The sequence below is a fragment of the Lithobates pipiens genome, unplaced genomic scaffold (genome assembly GCF_037356315.1).
Source record: "Lithobates pipiens isolate NorthernLeopardFrog02 unplaced genomic scaffold, aLitPip1_a1.2 Scaffold_13, whole genome shotgun sequence".
Classification (NCBI taxonomy): Eukaryota; Metazoa; Chordata; class Amphibia; order Anura; family Ranidae; genus Lithobates; species Lithobates pipiens.
The window spans coordinates 181,965,624-181,988,304 of record NW_027507718.1 but is presented as its reverse complement, the minus strand read 5'-3'; the positions used below and the strand labels follow the sequence as shown (position 1 = coordinate 181,988,304).

Here is a 22,681-nt window from a genome sequence, read left to right as displayed (position 1 = left end):
GATCTCTGCTATAAACCATTTTATGAAATCATAGAGATTTTAGAAGCTGGTGGGATAAGTCATCCACCTGCTTTAAACTCATTTATGGTGCTGCAAGGACAAGAGCTCTGTACCTAAATTCGATCTACACTTCCCTCCTGTAACCACTGTTAGGCTGGGTTCACACTATTGCAAATTGGATGTGGCTTTCCCCACATCCAATTTGCATGTCAGGAGATTGTGACTGGCCCGCTATGGAGCCGGTTCACACATCTCCAGGACGGCTATGGAACCAATTGCACAGGAGTCCTGTGCATCTTCTGCTTCATTTCAGGTCCGAATTCAGACAAAAATTCAGACCGAAATCGGACCTGAAACGGAGAACGGGTACACACCCCTGCTGTGAGCAGCTCCGTACGGCAATGTGAACCCAGCCTAAGGGTGCTCTGTCTAATGGAGTTTCACTATAGTTTGCAATTAGATAAGATTCCATAGCAAAGTAGGGCAGAGCTGAGGACTGCAGCAGAAAGATCATGCCCTTGTGGGTATTGGAAGCCAATCGGTACTTCAGTCCAGCTCCATTCTCTGATAAGTTGAATGTGAGTTTTGGGTGGACAAACTCTTTTACGTGACTTTGTTGCTAATCAAAAAAACTAATAAGAAGTACCCTACAAAAGAACACTGTTTATACTGCCCAATCCTTCTCCCATTTCTGGAACCTCCAAACACTGCAGACAGCTACAAATCAAAAGCTTTGTCCCCTGTAAGCTGTGGACCCTCCTGCCGGCTCCTACCTCCTTATTATGTCCTGTAGTGACTTAGGAACAGGCAATAGAAAACACAGCACGTGACAGGGAACACATACATCTGACACTCCAAGAAGTGTCATATGCTGATGATTCTGGCTGAGGCCATACCTCTTGAAAAATCCATGAATGGACACTAGGATAGATGAGTATAATCAGTGTTTTTTTGGCTACAGAGTCACTTTAAATGCTACTACCATCCAGCAAAATCTGAAAGATGGTTTTTAGTCTCTGTTAAACTTATAACCAAACAAAAAGGTTGCGGTGACTTTGAAACATACCTGACCACATGGAAGTGTTAAAATGTCATTATATGGATGCAAAGGAATTTGTGTATGACATTTTACTAGGTCCTCCAATGTCATGTGGACTTTTGTATCACCTGCAATAATACACTGCTGATCCTTCAAAATATCAATCATAAAATGTTTATAGCGATCCAGTGTCCTACAAACACAAAGGAAAAATGATTAATGAGAGGATATACATAGATAACTGTTTGGATATCTGAAATATTTTAACATTTTAAATTTGATAACCTGGCTAAATTATGTATTGGGAATTTCTTTAGAAATGATACATGAATAAAAAGTTCATAGCAGCTATCATTCTTCCTATAAAGGTTAGATAGTAAGTTATAGAATCTATCTTTTTTTTATCACCAGTGAATTGTCACTAGTGGCAGAGCTGCCCATGTGACATCAACTAATAGATGTTGCTTTAACAACTATGCTGGAATTTAATTGTTTATTAAATATTTTATTTCATGGAACTATTATACTTAACATAAGAACCACATTTTGTTCCAATTCTTACAATATTCTTTATTTACCGTGTAAACGGCAGGCTTAAAAGCTTAAAGCGGTAGTAAACCCGCAAATTTATTATTTTTTTTAACCACCTGCAAAGCAAAAGGCATAATGAGCTAGTATGCACCGCCGAGAATCCCCTTGTGCGCATGCGCCGCTGCAGTCAGCGGCGCATACCGAGGGGAATATCTCCTAAACCGTACAGGTTTAGGAGATATTTTTTTTACCTACAGGTAAGCCTTATTATAGGCTTTCCTGTAGGTAAAAGTTACAAAAATTAGTATACAACCACTTTAAGTCAAATCACAGTGAAATATGTTAACAGTACATTTTGTAAATATACATATTTTTCACTAAATGGAACAGAGCAAAAACTTTACAAAGGCAAACAAAGCAGACCAAGAGTATGTTTAATCAGGTATGGTCCAACAATGAGGGCCCATTCACACTTTTGCGATGCCTTGAGGTGCATTAACATAGCCCATTCATTATGACTGAGCTGCCAATGCACAAAGATCAATGCCAAGAGATCACAAAATGCAGTGTAGCACAACACACGTATGCATGGTGTATTGTTGTGCCTCTACCATAAAGTGTGTTGGGGTGCCATGCACAACAAATGACACCAAACACCACATGAGCCAAAGCTAGCATATAAGTCCTGATCATTCAGGACTTGTATGTCAGCTTTGGATTGTTTCAGTGGATTATTAAAGTGGTAATTAAATGTACTTTCACATTAAATAATAATCAACTTACCTGTAGGACAAGCTATATCCAATCCGACTTTCGCTTACTCTGATGAGAAAACATCCTGGTGGCTTGTCCTTTAGCAAATTTTCTGCATCCCTATAATTAAGACAGATCTATTTTAATGCCAACATCTTATTTGAGAACAAAAACTGCAATCATTTGATTTCCATGTTAGAATATTTTATATGAATCCATCCTACATACAGGGCTTTACTGGGACAGAAATTTGGCCCTGGACTTCATACAGACTGGCCCACTTACATTTTGAGTGTCTCATCAGCAGCCCTTTACATCAGAGTCCCATCACCAGCCCCCTTACATCAGAGTCCCATCACCAGCCCCCTTATATCAGCGTCCCATCAGCAGCCCCCTTACATCAGCGTCTCATCAGCAGCCCCTTACATCAGAGTCCCATCACCAGCACCCTTACATCAGAGTCGCATCACCAGTCCCATTACATCAGAGTCCCTTCACCAGCCCCATTACATCGGAGTCCCATCACCAGCCCCACTTACATCAGAGTCCCATCACCAGCCCCTTACATCAGAGTGTCCCCTCCCACGTGTACTCACAGTTCTGAAGGCAGCTTCTCTTCTTCCTCTCTCCAGTCATGTGACAAGTGATAAGGGTAGAGAGGAAGGAAAGTCTGCCAGCCGTCTATCTCCCCCCGCAGGCTGGAGAGAGCAGGAAGCCTAATGCTCTCTACAGCATATGACGGAAACTGCTCCTCCTGACAGGAGTGAAATCGCGATCACTCACTGACAGAGAGGAGCAGCTCCAGGACTGCACCTGACTGGCCCACTGAGCCACCGGCCCACCGGGAAACTCCCAGTAGTCCCAATGGCCAGTACATGCCTGCCTACATACAGTGGTGTGAAAAAGTGTTTGCCCCCTTCCTCATTTCCTGTTCCTTTGCATGTTTGTCACACTTAAGTGTTTCGGAACATCAAACCAATTTAAACAATAGTCAAGGACAACACAAGTAAACACAAAATGCAATTTGTAAATGAAGGTGTTTATTATTAAAGGTGAAAAAAAATCCAAACCATCATGGCCCTGTGTGAAAAAGTGATTGCCCCCTAAACCTAATAACTGGTTGGGCCACCCTTAGCAGCAACAACTGCAACCAAGCGTTTGCGATAACGTGCAATGAGGCTTTTACAGCGTCCTGGAGAAATTTTGGCCCACTCACCTTTGCAGAATTGTCCTAATTCAGTTACATTAGAGGGTTTTCGAGCATGAGCGGCCTTTTTAAGGTCATACCACAACATCTCAATAGGATTCAGGTCAGGACTTTGGCTAGGCCACTCCAAAGTCTTCATTTTGTTTTTCTTCAGCCATTCGGTGGTGGACTTGCTGGTGTGTTTAGGATCATTGTCCTGCTGCAGAACCCAAGTTCGTTTCAGCTTGAGTACACGAACAGATGGTCGGACATTCTCCTTCAGGATCTCTTGGTAGACAGCAGAATTCATAGTTCCTTTTATCACGGCAAGTCTTCCAGGTCCTAAAGCAGCAAAACAGCCCCAGACCATCACACTACCACCACCATATTTTACTGTTGGTATAATGTTCTTTTTATGAAATGCAGTGTTCCTTCTACGCCAGATATACTTGGACACACACCTTCCAAAGAGTTCCACTTTTGTCTCATCGGTCCACAGAATGTTGTCCCAAAAGTCTTGGGGATCATCAAGATGTGTTGTGGAGAAATTGAGACGAGCTTTGATGTTCTTTTTGCTCAGCAGTGGTTTTCTCCTTGGAACTCTGCCATGCAGGCCATTTTTGCCCAGTCTTTTCCTGATGGTGGAGGCATGAACGCTGACCTTAACTGAGGCAAGTGAGGCCTGCAGTTCCTTGGACGTTGTTGTGGGGTCTTTTGTGACCTCTTGGATGAGTCGTCGCTGCGCTCTTGGGGTAATTTTGGGCGGCCGGCCACTCCTGGGAAGGTTCACCACTGTTCTATGTCTTCGCCATTTGTGGATAATGGCTCTCACTGTGGTTCGCTGGATTCCCAAAGCTTTGGAAATGGCTTTATAACCCTTTCCAGACTGATAGATCTCAATTACTTTCTTTCTCAATTGTTCCTGAATTTCTTTGGGTCTCGGCATGATGCGTAGCTTTTAAGGATCTTCTGGTGGACCTTACTGTGTCAAGCAGCTCCTATTTAAGTGATGCCTTGATTGTGAACAGGTGTGGCAATAATCAGGCCTGGGTGTGGCTAGAGAAATTGAACTCAGGTGTGGACAACCACAGTTATAGTATGTTTTAACAAGGGGGGGCAATCACTTTTTCACACAGGGCCATGATGGTTTGGATTTTTTTTCACCTTTTAATAATAAACACCTTCATTTACAAATTGCATTTTGTGTTTACTTGTGTTTTCCTTGACTATTGTTTAAATTGGTTTGATGTTCCGAAACACTTAAGTGTGAGAAACATGCAAAGGAACAGGAAATGAGGAAGGGGGCAAACACTTTTTCACACCACTGTAACTCTAAGATTGACATTTTCTAGTTATGCTTGCAGTGCTGTTGTGTTAGTGTGCAACCTTAAAGACAGCCAGTCACAACCTAAAGATAATGCCTCTCTATTTACTTACTTTGAGTCTGACTCATCAGGAGACAGTTTCAGAGTTCTTAGAAGTTCATAACAGTATGTATATAAAAACAAAACCCTTGGCCAAAAGGAATGTATAGAAGTATGCAAAAGGGACAGGGTGTGGTACATCTGTCCTCCTATTCATACTCAGATATTGGAAGACAGTAGGGTTTATTTATTAAAGAGATAGATCATGTCCTCTATGTAATGTGAGTGTTCACGTAAGCTGGTCATGATGCGATTTTCTTTTCTGCAACCACTGGCACTGTTTTTGGAGGAATCCCTCCCGCAGAGCTATTGTGTTCTCCCAGAGGGGGGTGCAGGGCGCTGTCAATGCTGGGAAAACACAATGATTATTGCTTGCGGCTATAGCTGCTGGCAATAATCATATGTCAAAATGGATGAATCAATAAATAAGCGCAACTACTTGAAACTAAATGGTATAATCGAACTAAATAGTCAAATGAGTCAACTAATACTGTGCATAAAAGCTGTGCAAAAGACACCAAATTATGCAAAGATGCATTTTGTTTTATTTCACAGCATTGTGTATTGCATTTTATATCACAGGATAATAGCACTAATTTGCTGTTTATGATTATTGCGATTTTTGCACAGCATTTTTCACAGCATTCATTAATTATCACAGGATTGTTACATCATTGTACAATCTGTGTCCTTTTTTGCACAGCTTCTTTGCACATCATTTGTTGCACAGCATGTTTTGCACATTTTTGCCTTTTTGCACAGTATTTTGTATTGCATTTTATTTCACAGTATTGTATTAGTGATTTGTTGTGCAGGATAATTACATTTGGCACAGCATTGGCATTTATTTGCATCTTTGCATAATTTGTTGTCTTTTGCACAGCTTTTATGCACAGTGTTAGTTTGCACATATTTGTCTATTGCCAAGTGACTCATTTGACTATTTAGTTAGATTATACCATTTCGTTTCATGTAGTTGCACTTATCTATTTTATTTATTCATTCACATGTGCACAGTATACAGTTCAGCCATAGCAGCAATTACCCAGTTAGATTACATATTTTTACACAGATAGCGCGGGGACCTTTACTATATAAAATGGATGAATCAACTTGGGTACAATCAGTCTGCCCATTGATGGTTCAAATCTCCCTGCTAAACCGGCTGACATTTGAAAATCTATGCCCGGCTTTCACATTGTGAATGATGTGAAGTTCGTTTACTTTGATAAATGAACACTTTATACAACTTTAGTCTAATCATAATTGGTTTTCAGGGCTTGCAATACTAACAATGGCAGAAAGTGTGTCTCTGTGTGTAAACTATTGAGCAGTTCTAGAAACCAAGGAGGAACCCTTTTTCTAGTTGTGTGACAATTTCCTCTGGCACCAAAAGGTGCAGATACCAAAGTGTGACCCTTTCCCCCGAATTCAGACAGATAATGCTTGCATGTCTTGCTAATCAACTGAGCTGATACAGGATGCAAAACAGATAGCTGCTGGTTACTGGACTTAGGGGTTGATTTACTAAAACTGGAGAGTGTAAAATCTGGTGCAACTGAGCATAGTAGCCAATCAGCTTCCAGGTTTTTTGTCAAAATTTAAAGGGGTTGTAAACCTACGTGTTTTTTTCACCTCAATGCATCCTATGCATTAAGGTGAAAAAACACTTGGTAGTGACCAGCCCCCAAGCCCCCAGTTTTACTTACCTGAGCCCTATGTTACAGAACCAACGTCCCCGTAAAGGTATAGAAAATATAAAGTTGGGGGGATGGGACTTTCTAGGTGCAATTAGTACATTGAATTAAATCACAATTAGTAGCCACAAAACCACGTAAGCTTTGATGAAGGCTTCTTAGCCGAAACGCGTTAGCTTATAGCCTGTACCCGTGTACCCATGTAATATTCAAGAACATCTGAGTTGCCAGCCTTTCTTATTTAACAACCACGTTTGTCCCTGAGTAAGCCATATAGTGAAACATGTAGGATTAAGATGTGGAAACAACTATTGTAGGAGCTACACTAACACATCTTGAATGACCATAAAGCTGTTCATGTATTGTATAATATTGTTTTATGTACTTCTGTAACTTTAATAAATTGTGATTTTATTCAATTTGGTATGTCCTTGTACTAATTGCACCTATTAAAGTCCCATCCCCCCTACTTTGTGTTTTCTATAATGTATTTTGACAGTAGAGAGTACTGCTGTCTTGGGGAGGTGGATTCCTCTATATACCTCGCTTGTGTGGATGGAGGAATCTGCTCATTTTTTTCCTTCAGCTCTGGCTGAATGAAAAAAAACGAATCAAGTATGGCTGGCTTTGCAGTCTTAATGTGTCATATTCTAGTCTAATCAAACGCATTCTTTTATAAATAAAATTATGTCATATCAAAGCACATTTTTGTTTTGTCTCTGTGATTCTGAGTAATATCTGATGAGTGATATATTAATGATTTAACGACAACCTTAGAGGTACATTCTCTCCCAGAGACTATTGTGTCCTAAATATATTTCCTTCTCACGTGTTGAACAAGAAAAGTTAGTCATCACTACATGTCATTCGCAACAGTGAGTACAGATAATTTAAAACAAAGGTAATATGACCCTGTTCTAAAAACAGTTAAGGCACGTGATTGCAATTTGTTGTGCTGCCAATGACAATAGTTGATGACCAAATTGTACCCTGAATGTGTGGGAGTATACAAGTGCCCATGTCTGGTTAGTAAGCTTGTTTTATGAATTATTATGTTGCTCAATAAAGAGTTTGAAAGTATGATACCATAGTCTGTAGTTAGATTCAAAGCAGCCCTGAAAAATGAAAACTTGTAATTGGTGCTAATGCATGAAAAGTGCGCTAACAATTTGTTTTCCTTTTGACTGTAAGAAACCTGGTTTTGTCAGTTCTGCACAGAAGAAATGACAGCTGGAGGCTGAATATTTGGCTAGAGGCAGAAAACATTTTTCTCATTAGCATACTTTTCATTCGTTAGCCCCTCTTGCATCCATTGGCGATACAGACAAAAACCTGCAGAACCAGTTATGGAATTTTGCAGACAACATGATTCAGCTTAAAGCAGATCTCCACCCAAAATATTTGTATCTATTTTTGGATAGAGTGGGGATGGGATAATATCTCTGTCTGATTTTTAGTGTTTACTATTTGTCATGCTGACTATTGTCCCAAGGAGAGAAAGCAGGTAAGGGTAGGGTTTGAAATGTTTGGCTCTGACTCTGGGGTGTCTCCACACACCTCAGACTTAAACACAGATCTCACTGCCCTTTGATGGAGGCAAATTTCTTGCATCCAGGGACCTATTGACAAACAACTGAATGGCCATGATGGCACCATTTTATTCTAAGAAAATTTTTGTGTCCGAAGCATTTGAAGATACCGGCAAATTTCCCAGACTTTACATTCTAAATATGTATTTCCTGGCTTATTTGTATGTATAAGCTGAACTGTCTACCCTCTGAAGCAGTGGTCTCCAAATTGCGGCCTGGGGCCGAATGTGGCCTTTTGCTTGCCTTTATCTGGCCCTGGGGGGCAATATTTTACCAACTGACACCAATGATGGGGTATGATGGGGTATCATTCCCCCTACTGACACATCAATGGGGCACCATTAATCCTACTAACACCATCAATAGGGCACCATTTCCCCTACTGACCCCATCAATGGGGCACCATTTCCCCTACTGACACCATCAATGGGGCACCATTCCCCCTACTGACACCATTAATGGGGCACCATTCCCCCTACTGACACCATCAAAGGGGCACTAGTTCTCCCATTAAAACCCATGATGGGGCACTGATGTCGGGGCATTTTGTACTCCACTGGTCACAGTGTGGACCCCTAAAGCCTGAAGGACAGCAAACTGGCCCTTTGCTTAGAAACTTTGGAGATCCCTGCTCTAAAGCAACCTTAGGCACCATGTCTCCCAAAACAAAGTGTTTTACACAGATCTTCTAAGTGAAAGCCATTGGAATGCAGCAGGCAAGTCTGAACAACCATAGGAGGCATCTTAGATCAATCCTCCATAAACTGGACTGAACAAGAAAATAGAGGGTGCAAAAACAATCTTCTGAGAAATTCTGCAATGTTATTTGTTGCTTACTTTGTTAAATGTATAATGAGGCTATCTTACAGCAAATTGGAAGGAAACCTCATATTGACTTTGACGGGCAATCATCAGTGTTTTTTCCAGCTATGGTAAATTAAACACTTTTCTGTCAGCAATCTTTAAAATCTCCTTGTGATTGTCTTTGCTACCATGGTGCAACTTGAAAAGTGAGGGCATCCCTTTTTGCTGACTGGTTGTAATGATGTCAAATCCATGATTATCCGTTATTCAGGAAAGCCTATTTTTTTGCACAATAGATCCACACAGGCATGTACTGGCCATAGGGACTATAGGGAGTTTCCCGGTGGGCCGATGGCTCAGTGGGCCGGGTTCAGTGACAGCCAGTGGCATTGCTGGGGGGAACTTTTGGGGCTATAGCCCCGAGTCAGTCCAGGAGTCCCCAACCACAGGGTCCCAGCCCACTACCTGCCCTCTTTCTGGTGACCCTGATGTAAGGAGGGGCTCTCTGGGGACCCTGATGTAAGCCGGGGCTCTCTGGGGAACCTGATGTAAGAGAGAGGCTCTCTGTGGACCCGGATGTAAGGGGGGCTCTGCGGGGACCCGGATGTAAGGGGTTGGCTCTCTAGGGACCCTGATGTAAGGCGGGTGATCTCTGGGGACTCTGATGTAAGAGGGGCTCTCTGGGGACCCTGATCTAAGGGGAAGGCTATATGGGGACCCTGATGTAAGGGGAGGCTCTCTGGGGACCCTGATGTAAGGGGAGGCTCTCTGGGGACCCTGATGTAAGTGGGGGGCTCTCTGGGGACCCAGATGTAAGGGGGGCTCTCTAGGGGCTTTTTTGCACAATTGCGTACAGTTTATATACTGTTTTTTGCGTGTTTGCAAAATTAAAGTGGGCCGGTCTGGATGAAGTCCAGGGCCAAATTTTTGTCCCAGTCCAGCCCTGGATCCACATGCTGGATTATCTGCTAGATTAGGTGGATGTCCTCCACCCCTCATTGTGGGAAGAACCACCATCAAGCACTCCAGGATATCCCTAAACAATCAAAGCTATCCAAGATCCTAAACTGACAATTGTCTTCTTTAGAATACCAGTTACAGTATATTGTTCATATATACCATTTTTGGTTTTGTTTATGTAATCTGTTTTCTCATGGAGCTCTGTGATCCATGCTTTGATCAAAGCTTCCCACCCAGTTAGTTGAGCATCATGCCTACAGATATAGGCATTGTTTCAATATACTTTTGTCAACATACATACTTGCCTTCATAAATTTATAATCTTGCAGTAGCCTTATCCAACTAATCAAGAAGTGTCATATCTACCTATACCGTTTCATATACCTTGTGTAATACTCAGTTCTGATATTAAATCTTAATCAATCCAATATTTCATCCTATCCTATTGTTATTAGCTTTATTTGATTTACTGTATACACATGTGTGTAACAATATTGCTACAATATTGTTAATGAAAGAAGACAGGAATGCCCCTAATGTCTTTTACAGTTCATCATTCTTCTTGAACAACTACTAGCCATTATCCAACTTATTAAAAATACACAAGGTATTTTACTGGGCAATATTGGACAACATAGATCACATATTGTCAGCTTATATGTAAGATGTTCTCTCTTTCTCTTACACTAACCAGAGCTATATATCCCAATACATTTACAGGAATTGCATCAATGTGGATTACTAACCATATTTAGAATTAATTAAACTTAGAAAACCAAAACTTTTTTTAGAAGATATTTTGAATCTCATGATCTCTCATTTTGAGTCTCATATTTACAAACACAATTTCCATTTTAATAGAAAATCCTGTCCCTCGGGTACCTGGGAGCAAACCAAGCCACCCACCCATCCCCAGATTGCACTTTGTCACCAGTTAAACAGTTCCTCCTCAGCATGCCATGTAAGATTTACACTGGATGACATAGATGATTTTATGTATACTGTAAATCTATTTCGGGATCATGGTGTGAAAGAGGAAATGTTTTATCTTGTTCCTTTATTGTTTCTGATCCTGTAAACCTTGACTACTTAAAGTGTTACTAAACCCAGTAATATGAAAATAGTTCATCCGTTTCGGCAAGGGGGCATCAATAGTTTCAAAAAACGATTAGATAAGCACCTGAACGACCGCAACATACAGGGATATACAATGTAATACTGACATATAATCACACACATAAGTTGGACTTGATGGACTTTTCTGAGTGCACATGATCAGCGTCATATCCAGAGGTTATTTTTGGGAAACGGATGTATTCGTGCCACTAGCATTGCTGCAGAGGTTGAAGGGGTAGGGGATCAGCCCGTCAATGCTCAGACCATACGCAACACACTGCATCCAATTGGTCTGCATGGCTGTAACCCCAGAAGGAAGCCTCTTCTAAAGATAATGCCTCTCTCTGATGAGACCAAGATAAACTTATTTGGTTTAGATGGTGTCAAGTGTGTGGCGGCAACAAGGTGAGGAGTACAGTCAAGTATGGTGGTGGGAGTGTCATGGTCTAGGGCTGCATGAGTGCTACCGGCACTGGGGAGCTACAGTTCATTGTGTCTGCACCTTGATTAGCCTGGGGAGCTGGAAGGTTGGCATGTTTTCAGTTTTAGAGTAAGGGGTGATATACAATCTGCAACCGATTCGTGTCGGATTAATTTTATACATCTTACTACCGATTCTTATCAGTTTTACTTCTTAAATTTTTCAACTAATTCATACTGGCTTCATCTCCCTTTGCAACCGGTTCATACATGAACTTCAAGGCTTCGATTTTTCTGTCCGTCGTTTTCATAGAGTCTTGCACAACTGTCGCAGGTAGGATTTGTATGTCATTTCTATTTTTCTCGGGCAGTCATTGTTTTGTTAGGTACCCATTATCATTGAGGCCCCGCAACGGAACTTGTAATTCGTTAAGTCTCCATGCGCAGTCTTAGCCTAGTGCAAACCACAAAGGCCGCGTACACACGCGGGGACTGTTCGCCCAACTTTGTCCGTCAAACAGTTTCGGCAAACAGTCCGCTCAAAATTAGCATGGACGGACATGGCCACACACGACGTACGAACAGTTTGCTGAAACCGTGCGCGATGACGTGAACGGCACGTACGACGGGACGAAAAATACGACGTCCTATACACTGCATTATAACTTTCGGCGTGTAAAGCCTTTCTGAGCATGCGCGGAACTTAGTTTGTCGAACAAGCCTACACACGAGGGAACTGTTCGCTGAAACAAGGTTTCAGCGGACAGTTTTTCGGAAATTCCGAAAAACCTTGTTCAGCGGACTGTTCGCTGAAACTGTCCGCTGAAAGCCCACACACGAGTGGACTGTTTGCCGAAACACTGTTCAGCGGACAAAGTTGGGCGAACAGTCCCCGCGTGTGTACGCGGCCAAACTCGTGGCTTCGTTTGTTGAGCCGATTGCTATTGGTTCAATTCATACATTAAAGAAAATTGTGGAAAGGTAAGCATACGAAAGTAGCCAAACCAACCCATTCCCAGTGCTTATGGTCAAAATTCCAAGAAATATAATATTCAAGCAGCTACTATAATAAAATGAATAAATAGAACAAATATGCTGAATAAAATCCAACATTAGCAGCACTTCAAATTCAAATTGTTATGTAGTCCATGAATTCGGTACATCTTTATAATCACATAAACAGCCACAAATAAGAGTTCAACCATATGTGTCCATGCGGTATATATCCTTACTGTTTGACCGTCACCACACCTTGTGCATTATCACCCCTATGGTAGTGATCTCACCGGATAGACAATAGGTAAATGCCCGTAAAATCATCTATTCATGGAGCAGCAAAGTCAGTCTTTCTATCTACACGTCACTTATGACAAAGATATGCTTGTACACTGAGTCACTCTGTGGATAGTAAGGAAAGGAACAAAGAGCAACAAAGAACAAAGACCTGAAATGTGCCAGGGTCACGCGGTCAGTATGCCTAAAAGGGGGCAAAAAATAACACAGTAGGATGAAAGCTCAACAACCAGATTACACAGTGAATAACTTTTAACCTGAGGTGGTGGCAAATGAGGTATGTCTTTGCTGCAGAAAAGGAAGTGCTAGGAAAGGCAGTAGAGGACCAACCCATCGTTACACCAAGCGTGTTAGTGTTACATTTGTCTAAAACCAACACCAAGCACCACACCTAGCCAGGCTCCAAGAACCTGACAATAGCGCCGCCCCCTAATGCTGCGACTTGCGAGCATGCAGATGTAACAGAAAAGCCGGGGTGCCAATCAGTAGATTGGCTAAAGTAAGTGAGACCCTGGGCCAGGAGCACCACTCCCCTGGCTTTAGGAACCACCAAGCCAGCTATAGCACCCCCTTGAGCCCCAAGCCGTAAACCAATGCAAAAGGAGACCTGAGAGTATGACAAAACTTCACGAAAATAAACCCACAATGGACAGACAGCTGAGCACAGCAGGGAGTCTACTCCGCTGGAACCCTGGATGGCCTCAAACGTAAGTGCAGAAAAATAAAACAACCTGATGGATCATTCAACATGAAATGCTGAGACTTAACTCGACACGCCCAGACAGTGCTGAGGGCCGATACCAACTGGAGGAGGCAGAAAAAAACAGAAAAGCAAATAGGCATGGATGTCAACCATCAGGACTGGAAACCTAACCTGGAAAGCCCAGAAAACATGCACAAGCAGTGTCATGAGCCTTCCTGGTATGCAAAACAAACCCAATGATCAAGGCTGCTGCGCCAGCCAAATGGAAAACCAATCTACCACAACTGGAACTGAAAAGAAAGTGCGACGCTGGTACATGCTTCTGAGACCCAAGCCTACAGATACTGGCCCGGGCTCTGAGAGGGCCCCGGGATCCACGAAAGCCCCTGAGCCAGTAGAAGCTGCAGAGCCGCAAAAGGCTGACTAACCAATCGTTCTATACCCTAGCACAACTCCTGGCCAGATGCAGCTAGGAAATTAGAAGATAGTGAGGAATGAAACCCAACTGGATAGGAACACAACTAGCGAGAAAGACCGTGAGCAGACAAAGAAAACCTGCGACAAGAACGTAACCTGCGAGAAGGAAACGTGACTATACGAGAAACATAAGTAGCGTGATCTGATAACCGTGAGCAGCATAAGAACCGAGGCTGCTAGAAAACACGACCTGCCTAGGAAATGCAGGCTGCATGAGAAACACGAATCAATTAAACCACAAGAGAAAAACCCCGGGGGTAACAAGAGAAAATCCCTGGGGGTAACAAGAGGAAACCCTGGGGGTATGAGAGCAAACCTGGAAAACGAGAGAAAACATAACATAGCATGAGAAAACGTAACATAGCATAAGAAAACGTAACATAGCATCAGACAACGTAACATAGCATCAGACAACGTAAATTGCACGAGAAACGTAAATTGCACGAAGACAAAGCGTATGAGAAATGAACTGCATGAGAAATGTAAGTTAGAACCAAATGTGAGTGGTGTAAGAACAGATGAGAAGACTTGCCACCGACCAAGCCAATTAAAAACGCTCACCTTAATCTGTTAACCCATAGGCGTGATGGGTAACCCGCGGTGGCCCAACTGTGTGTGACAACCAAAAACCTAATAACAACCCGCCCGTGACACAACAAACCCTCTGGTACCTGACAAGTAAAGGAACGTAGGACCTAAAGTTTAAGGATGTGGGTGCCCAAAATGACAGGACCAACAGCGCATGAATGTGATCCTGATGACACCACCCTGATGAATGCAAAAGTAAGCCCAAGTAACCTGCAGCGATAAAACAGGAAGTTAAAAATGAACACCCAGGCTAAGGTACCCACAGACCATAGTGGGTACAAGTAAAAGGTGTAACGATGAACATATGCGCATGATGTGTGGACTACAGGTGAGAAGATTGTGGGACGACAATCAATTAACAACGAAACCTCAGCCCATATGGACCTGTAGAAGTGACAGATCCTGGATGTAAGTACCAGCTAACAGAAATGCCGCAAACGAAGGGCAACATGAAACATACGACACATGGGAAAACGTAACCACATGGGAAAACAAAAACTCATGAAAACATAAAAAATTACCTGAGACACATAAATAGCATCAGACCCGTAAAAAAACACAGATACGTAATTGCATCAGACACGTAAACTACATGGGAGAATGTAAAACCGCATGAAACCATAGACTGCACGAGAAAACCATGACCACATGAAATGTCAACACCCAAACTAACATGCAAAGCGCAAAATGCGTAAACCGTAGTCGCATGACCCGTAAATTGTAAAACGTAAGAAGCTTAATAACCCATAAATTGCCTGAGGCCGTAAATTGCATGAGAAACCGTAATCTGTTTAGTGCTCTTCTGTCTACAATGGGAAAATATAAATCAAAAAAAGATTTTTGAAATTAAACATATTGCGTGTTCTAAAGGTTACCAAACTCAACCCAGGATAGAAGGAGGAAGAACAGTTGAAAAAAAATGCACTGGGATCATAAAAATAATAATAGAACATTACAAAGTACAACGTTCTGCAGCATGAACTTCACAAGGGAATGCATCTATGATAATGCCTGCAGGAAAGCCTGGACACAAGTGCAAAGAGTTGGATACAAGGAATAAATATTTATCCTATATTAGCTAAATACACATGATTATGGAAAAATCTAAGCTGTAATCACAAATTAATTTAGAGAGATGTCATCCTTTGGTCACATTCTGGAAGGTTTGAAGAGCGGTGTCCTGTCTGGAAGAGAGGTATGATTGCCCTACAGTAATCATTGATGCTGAACGACATGTATATTTGTACTCGGACCTGCTGGAAACCTCCCGCCCCCCTCCCCTCCGGCAGAGGCAGCCGGAGAAGGAGGCGGGTGGGAGAAGGGCTCCCTCATGGAGATAAGAGCCGGTTGCCCCCCCAGCAGCATCGCACGGGGGAAGCCTGTGGCAGGCAACCCCCCCCCCCTCCGGCAGTGACAGCGGGAGAAGGAGGCGGGCGGGCGACAAGCTCCTCAGTGGACAAGCGCTACGGCAGAACCACACAGGGGAAGCCTGAGACCGAAACCTCCCTCCCCCCTTCCCTTCAGCAGAGGCAGCCGGAGAAGGAGGCGGGCGGGAGAAAGCCTCCCCCATGCAGACAGCCGCCGGCGGGTGAAGCGCCCCCCCCCCCCCCACAGATGACCACAAACAGAGCCGGCGGGGCCAAAAGCACCCCCGTCCACGGGCGTGTCCACGGGCGCCAGAAAATCCTCCTCCGACCGGCCGGAAGTGACGTCAGCCACACGAGGCCAATGTCCACGAGAGTAGGAGGCAGAGGAGGGCAGGCTTTATGCATTTACTCCTCCTACAAATACAGGCTGACCTGCGGTCAGCATTACAACTTGTACTCTGAGTCACTCTGTGGATAGTAAGGAAAGGAACAAAGAGCAACAAAGAACAAAGACCTGAAGTGTGCCAGGGTCACGTGGTCAGTATGCCTAAAAGGGGGCAAAAAATAACGATGAAGGATGAAAGCTCAACAACCAGATTACACAGTGAATAACTATTAACCTGGGGTGGCAGGTTTTATGCAGCCTGACTCCTCCTACAAATACAAGCTGACCTGCGGTCAGCCTTACAACATATACATAGCGTAATTCCGTTAAAAATGTAAAATGCATTAATTCAATCCCCATCCCCCTTACAAATTGCACAAGCAAAATGAATTAACTACTTGCCGCCCATGCTTTAGCCAAAAGACAGCTGCAGCGCGGGCCTTAATTGCTGGGAGGGCATCCATGGACTTCCCCTTGAGCAAGCGCAGTCTGCGTGACCCTGTGGGTCATGTGCGGCACGCTCTGTGATCACAGAGTCTGAGACTCGGTTGATCACAGATCCAATTAAGGGTCGATCCCGGCCCCTTACCACGTGATCAACTGTCAGCCAATGACGGCTGATTATGTGATGTAAACAGAAGCTTGGTAATCATTTTTTTTTTCTCACGCTGTCAGGGCGAGGGAGAAAAAGCAGATCACCGGCTTCAGTCAGAGGGACATCTGTCCCTCACTCAGAAATCCGTGGCTGTGCCCACCAGTGGCACCTGCCAATGCCCACTGTGCCACCTACCAGTGCCCACAGTGCCACCTACCAGTGGTAGTGGAAAAAAATTTAGTCATACCTCTTCCATGTGAGTTCACCTACCTACATGATAAACATCTGTGACAGGAATAAAAACCCACTCTATCCCAGAACATCAAGGGTTTGGTTGGAGGATATAATATTTTTTTCACTCTTTTGTCACCAAATGAGGGTCCTTTCCAATAAATAAATTTTGGGTCTTTAGGTACTTGTGACGGAACTGATCCCACACTCCAATTGAGTGCTTCCGTCTATATACCGCTTCCTAAGTCCTGGAACACAAGTCTAACGGATCTGGCTATAGGAACCCCCAAGAACTAGACGACACCACCTCAGGGGTCCCCAGGCATACAGCTCACAAAGAGCACCGTTCCCCCAAATGCGAAGGTCCATAATCACAAGGCAAGAAGATCGCATTCAGTCCCCTCCAAGAGCCTCGGTCACAGCTAGGTCTGTCACATTTTTCCCCTTTCGGCAGTAGACTAACACAGGAGGAGACCCTAGAGGGGTTGACTCTGAAGTTAGTCAGGGGATCCAGTCCTCTAATGCTGGTATCCACACAGTACCCCAAATAAAGTGTCCCAAACAAAGTATTCCTCACCCAGCCAACCTCTGCCTCTCTCAGAGAACATGCTTGACGCTGGGGAGAGGTGTGGACCGGTCCTTCCCCCTGGAGTCCCTTTAGCCGCAGGAGAGAAGACAGGGTGGTTGGGCTTAGTCAGTCATGCTGTTGGAAATCTGGGCCTACTGCCCAGAATCCCTGGGGTATACAGGTGGAGATTGAAGTCCCATCCACCTTTACAGAAAATCTGTCCTCTGTTTGTTGTGGGCAGAGGCCAGCAGCGCTCTGTTCCATTGCCAGCAGTTCAGCGGGGTGTAGGAGCTTCCCTACATCATCTGCTCCAGCTAACTGTTGGGGAGAGAGGCTGACTGCCCCAGCTCCCTGGAACTCCGCAGTTGTTGCCGGTGCTGGGCAGAGGTTGGTAGCACTCAGCCCGGTTGCCAGCACTTCTGCTGGTTTTCTGTTAGTGGAGACCACAGGCCCATCCACCGACACCAGATCAAGCTGCAGTTGTGAGGTGATGACTGCATTCTCTCCTTGCATCCTGAACTGCAGCTCGTGATAGACTGCCACCTCCTCACCCTCGTCGTCCCGAATTGCGGCAGGTGTGGGGCAGAGGTCTTGGACCCTCTGTCCGGTTGCCAGCACTTCTGCTGGGGGTTTGCTAGGTAGTTCCTCCTCTACAGAAACGTCTATTAAATCCCCAGTCTCTGGAATTGCTAAAAGTGTGGGACAGAGGTCTTGGGCCCTCTGTTCAGTTACCAGATCCTCAGCTGGAGAAGTTTGTTGTAACTCCATAGATGCTGCTGGCAGAAAATCACATGTCCCTGTCAGTGTTGTGGGAGAAAGGCGGACTACCTTTTCTCCCAAGAAGGCCAAAGCCACTGTTGGTGCTGGGCAGCAGTTAGCAGAACTCTGCCCTGTTGTCAGAACTTCAGGTTTGGGGACGACAAACTCTGGAGTTTCCACTGCCGATTCTCTGGCATGCTGCTGAACGTGTTCTAGCAGTTTCCTGTATGCCCTTTCTAGATGCTGTTCCTTCCTTAACAAATGGTCCAGATCAGGTTTAAGCTCTGAGACCCCTGGAAGACCGAGCATAGCCTCTCTATATTCTCGCAGGTCCTCAAGGGTAGGTTCCCCTTCATCGCCAAACACAAAACGATCTGTAAGGCTCTCCCACAGCAATCCAGGGCCTCCAAAGTCATATCCCTCCAGAGAGCATTCTGTTGTCTCGCCTAAATATCCCTGCTCTGCGTGCCATTGCAAAGCCTGATAATAATTGTCCAGCTCTATCTCCTGCCGGACCAGCCTGTCCAACTCAGTCACCCATTGCTCCTGGGGCCGCTCTCCCAGGAATGCCATCCTCAATGCTTGTTGGTCACTGGCCCGTTGCTCTTGGGTTGGAAAGCACTTGCCCTGTTTTATACCAGCGAACTGGAGGGCTCCAATCCAGAGCTCCACCCAAATCCGCTGCCTGAACTCCAGGTATTCATCCTCAGACACAGTCCTGGTGTATGCCGAAAGGACGATCCGCAGTATATATACTCCTGACACAGGTGGTCCCTAGTGAGAGGTACTTACTGAGGGAGTGGGGTTCTCCACCCAAAAGGATTTGGTCAGAATCCATACAATAGACAAACAAGATATTTGGGGTGCACACCCTAAAAAAATGCATAAAGATGGTGCTGCCATTAGACCATACAACAGAACTAAAATATTACAGCGCACACATGCAGAACTAACATTTACCTCCAGCAAGGCTGTTTTTTGAAAATGTCTAGGCTTTGACCATAAATATATATATATATACAGTGGTGTGAAAAAGTGTTTGCCCCCTTCCTCATTTCCTGTTCCTTTGCATGTTTGTCACACTTAAGTGTTTCGGAACATCAAACCAATTTAAACAATAGTCAAGGACAACACAAGTAAACACAAAATGCAATTTGTAAATGAAGGTGTTTATTATTAAAGGTGAAAAAAAATCCAAACCATCATGGCCCTGTGTGAAAAAGTGATTGCCCCCCTTGTTAAAACATACTATAACTGTGGTTGTCCACACCTGAGTTCAATTTCTCTAGCCACACCCAGGCCTGATTATTGCCACACCTGTTCACAATCAAGGCATCACTTAAATAGGAGCTGCTTGACACAGTAAGGTCCACCAGAAGATCCTTAAAAGCTACACATCATGCCGAGACCCAAAGAAATTCAGGAACAATTGAGAAAGAAAGTAATTGAGATCTATCAGTCTGGAAAGGGTTATAAAGCCATTTCCAAAGCTTTGGGAATCCAGCGAACCACAGTGAGAGCCATTATCCACAAATGGCGAAGACATGGAACAGTGGTGAACCTTCCCAGGAGTGGCCGGCCACCCAAAATTACCCCAAGAGCGCAGCGACGACTCATCCAAGAGGTCACAAAAGACCCCACAACAACGTCCAAGGAACTGCAGGCCTCACTTGCCTCAGTTAAAGTCAGCGTTCATGCCTCCACCATCAGGAAAAGACTGGGCAAAAATGGCCTGCATGGCAGAGTTCCAAGGAGAAAACCACTGCTGAGCAAAAAGAACATCAAAGCTCGTCTCAATTTCTCCACAACACATCTTGATGATCCCCAAGACTTTTGGGACAACATTCTGTGGACTGATGAGACAAAAGTGGAACTCTTTGGAAGGTGTGTGTCCAAGTATATCTGGCGTAGAAGGAACACTGCATTTCATAAAAAGAACATTATACCAACAGTAAAATATGGTGGTGGTAGTGTGATGGTCTGGGGCTGTTTTGCTGCTTCAGGACCTGGAAGACTTGCCGTGATAAAAGGAACTATGAATTCTGCTGTCTACCAAGAGATCCTGAAGGAGAATGTCCGACCATCTGTTCGTGTACTCAAGCTGAAACGAACTTGGGTTCTGCAGCAGGACAATGATCCTAAACACACCAGCAAGTCCACCACCGAATGGCTGAAGAAAAACAAAATGAAGACTTTGGAGTGGCCTAGCCAAAGTCCTGACCTGAATCCTATTGAGATGTTGTGGTATGACCTTAAAAAGGCCGTTCATGCTCGAAAACCCTCTAATGTAACTGAATTAGGACAATTCTGCAAAGATGAGTGGGCCAAAATTCCTCCAGGACGCTGTAAAAGCCTCATTGCACGTTATCGCAAACGCGTGGTTGCAGTTGTTGCTGCTAAGGGTGGCCCAACCAGTTATTAGGTTTAGGGGGCAATCACTTTTTCACACAGGGCCATGATGGTTTGGATTTTTTTTTCACCTTTAATAATAAACACCTTCATTTACAAATTGCATTTTGTGTTTACTTGTGTTGTCCTTGACTATTGTTTAAATTGGTTTGATGTTCCGAAACACTTAAGTGTGACAAACATGCAAAGGAACAGGAAATGAGGAAGGGGGCAAACACTTTTTCACACCACTGTATATATATATATATATATATATATATATATATATATATATATATATATTTTTTTTTTTTTTTTTCATTATTAGTGGCTTGTGGTGCTACTATCCTCAATCACACATACAAAAAAAAAAAAAACACTCACTTCTGAACCTGAGTAGTAATACTCACTGTTATGCCCCGTACACATGAGCGTATTTTTCTTCGGAAAAAACTTGGATGGTTTTTCCGATGGAATTCCGCTCAAGCTTGGCTTGCATACACATGGTCACACAAAAGTTCTCTGAACTTTTGACTGTCAAGAACGCGATGATGTACAACACTACGCGAGCTGAGAAAATGAAGTTCAATGCTTCAGAGCATGCGTTGAATTGTTTCCGAGCTTGCATAGCAATTTTGCGCATCAGAATTGGTACAGACGATCGGAATTTCCGATCTGAATTTTTTCCGACTGAAAAATTGGGAACCTGCTCTCAATCTTTTGCTGGCGGGAATTCCGCCAGCAAAAGTCCGATGGAGCATACACACGGTCGGAATTTCCGACCTAAAGCTCACATCGGACTTTTGCTGGTGGAATTTCCGATCATGTGTACAGGGCACAAGAGTTTCCCAAAAGAAGACTTGCCAAAATGTTAATGAAAAAATAAATTTGCTATGGATATAGGAGGAAAAGAATGCATAATTTAGGGTATTTTAAATAATTCTTAGCCTGCTTCCTCGTTCACAAAAGGAAAAGATCATTTAAAAACTTCTGTTGCTAAAATCTGTGATTTCCAGGTAAATATTTATGTCTCAGTAAAGAAAATATGATGGTTAATAATCTCAAATTGGGGGCAATAAAGCAAAAATAATGTGTATTTATTTTCTAATTTCTAGTTCCAAGGTTGTACTTTACAAATGAGCATACGTATTTATAAACATTTACTGTATATTTACTATCCCTTTTTGATAAAAAAAAAAGAATTAAACATGCCTTATGACCAGTGAATGATAAAAAAATGTAATTCTTACTTCCTTGTGATCACGCCATGAAACCATTCAGGGATTCCATGTTGTATGAACCAATATGACTGTGTTTCAATGAACCATTTTACAGATGGTTTACTTTCTTCCATATTCTGCCGGGGATCCTAGGGATGCTTCAGCAACTAGAAATACAAAACATATTTTTGACTGTAAAACAGGATTGGCTGTCCAGAAATTCTCTCAAACCCAAATAGTAATATTGGCGATACATGGGCTGACCATTCTTAACCACTTCCCGACCAGCGCACGCCCATATACGTCGGCAGAATGGCACGGTGGGCAAAAAGGCGTACAGGTACGTCCCCTTTAAGAAGCGGCACTGCGGGACCTGCGGATGCCTGCGAGTGTGTCACAGAGAGGTAAAATGGGGAGATGCTTTTGTAAACAAAGCATTTCCTCGTTCTGCCTTGTGTCATGACAGAGATCACTGCTCTCTGTCATTGAGAGCAGTGATCGCTGTCATGTGTGTTGAAGCCCACCCCCCCACAGTTAGAATCACTCCCTAGAACACACCTAACCCCTTCATCGCCCCCTAGTGGTTAT

General features: G+C 43.6%; 1 protein-coding gene across 1 annotated transcript in view; it reads right to left on the bottom strand.

Annotated features, from left to right (window-relative positions):
• The window catches only part of HSH2D (hematopoietic SH2 domain containing), a 54,114-nt gene that overhangs the window by 14,332 nt on the left and 17,101 nt on the right, over positions 1–22,681 (bottom strand). The window contains exons 2-4 of the mRNA XM_077475955.1: positions 22,124–22,260; positions 2,354–2,443; positions 1,067–1,232 (exon numbers count right to left, since the gene is read on the bottom strand). Of these exons, the coding sequence (XP_077332081.1) occupies positions 1,067–1,232; positions 2,354–2,443; positions 22,124–22,227 (360 nt within the window). The 5' untranslated portion in view covers positions 22,228–22,260. The remainder of the gene's footprint in view (positions 1–1,066; positions 1,233–2,353; positions 2,444–22,123; positions 22,261–22,681) is intronic.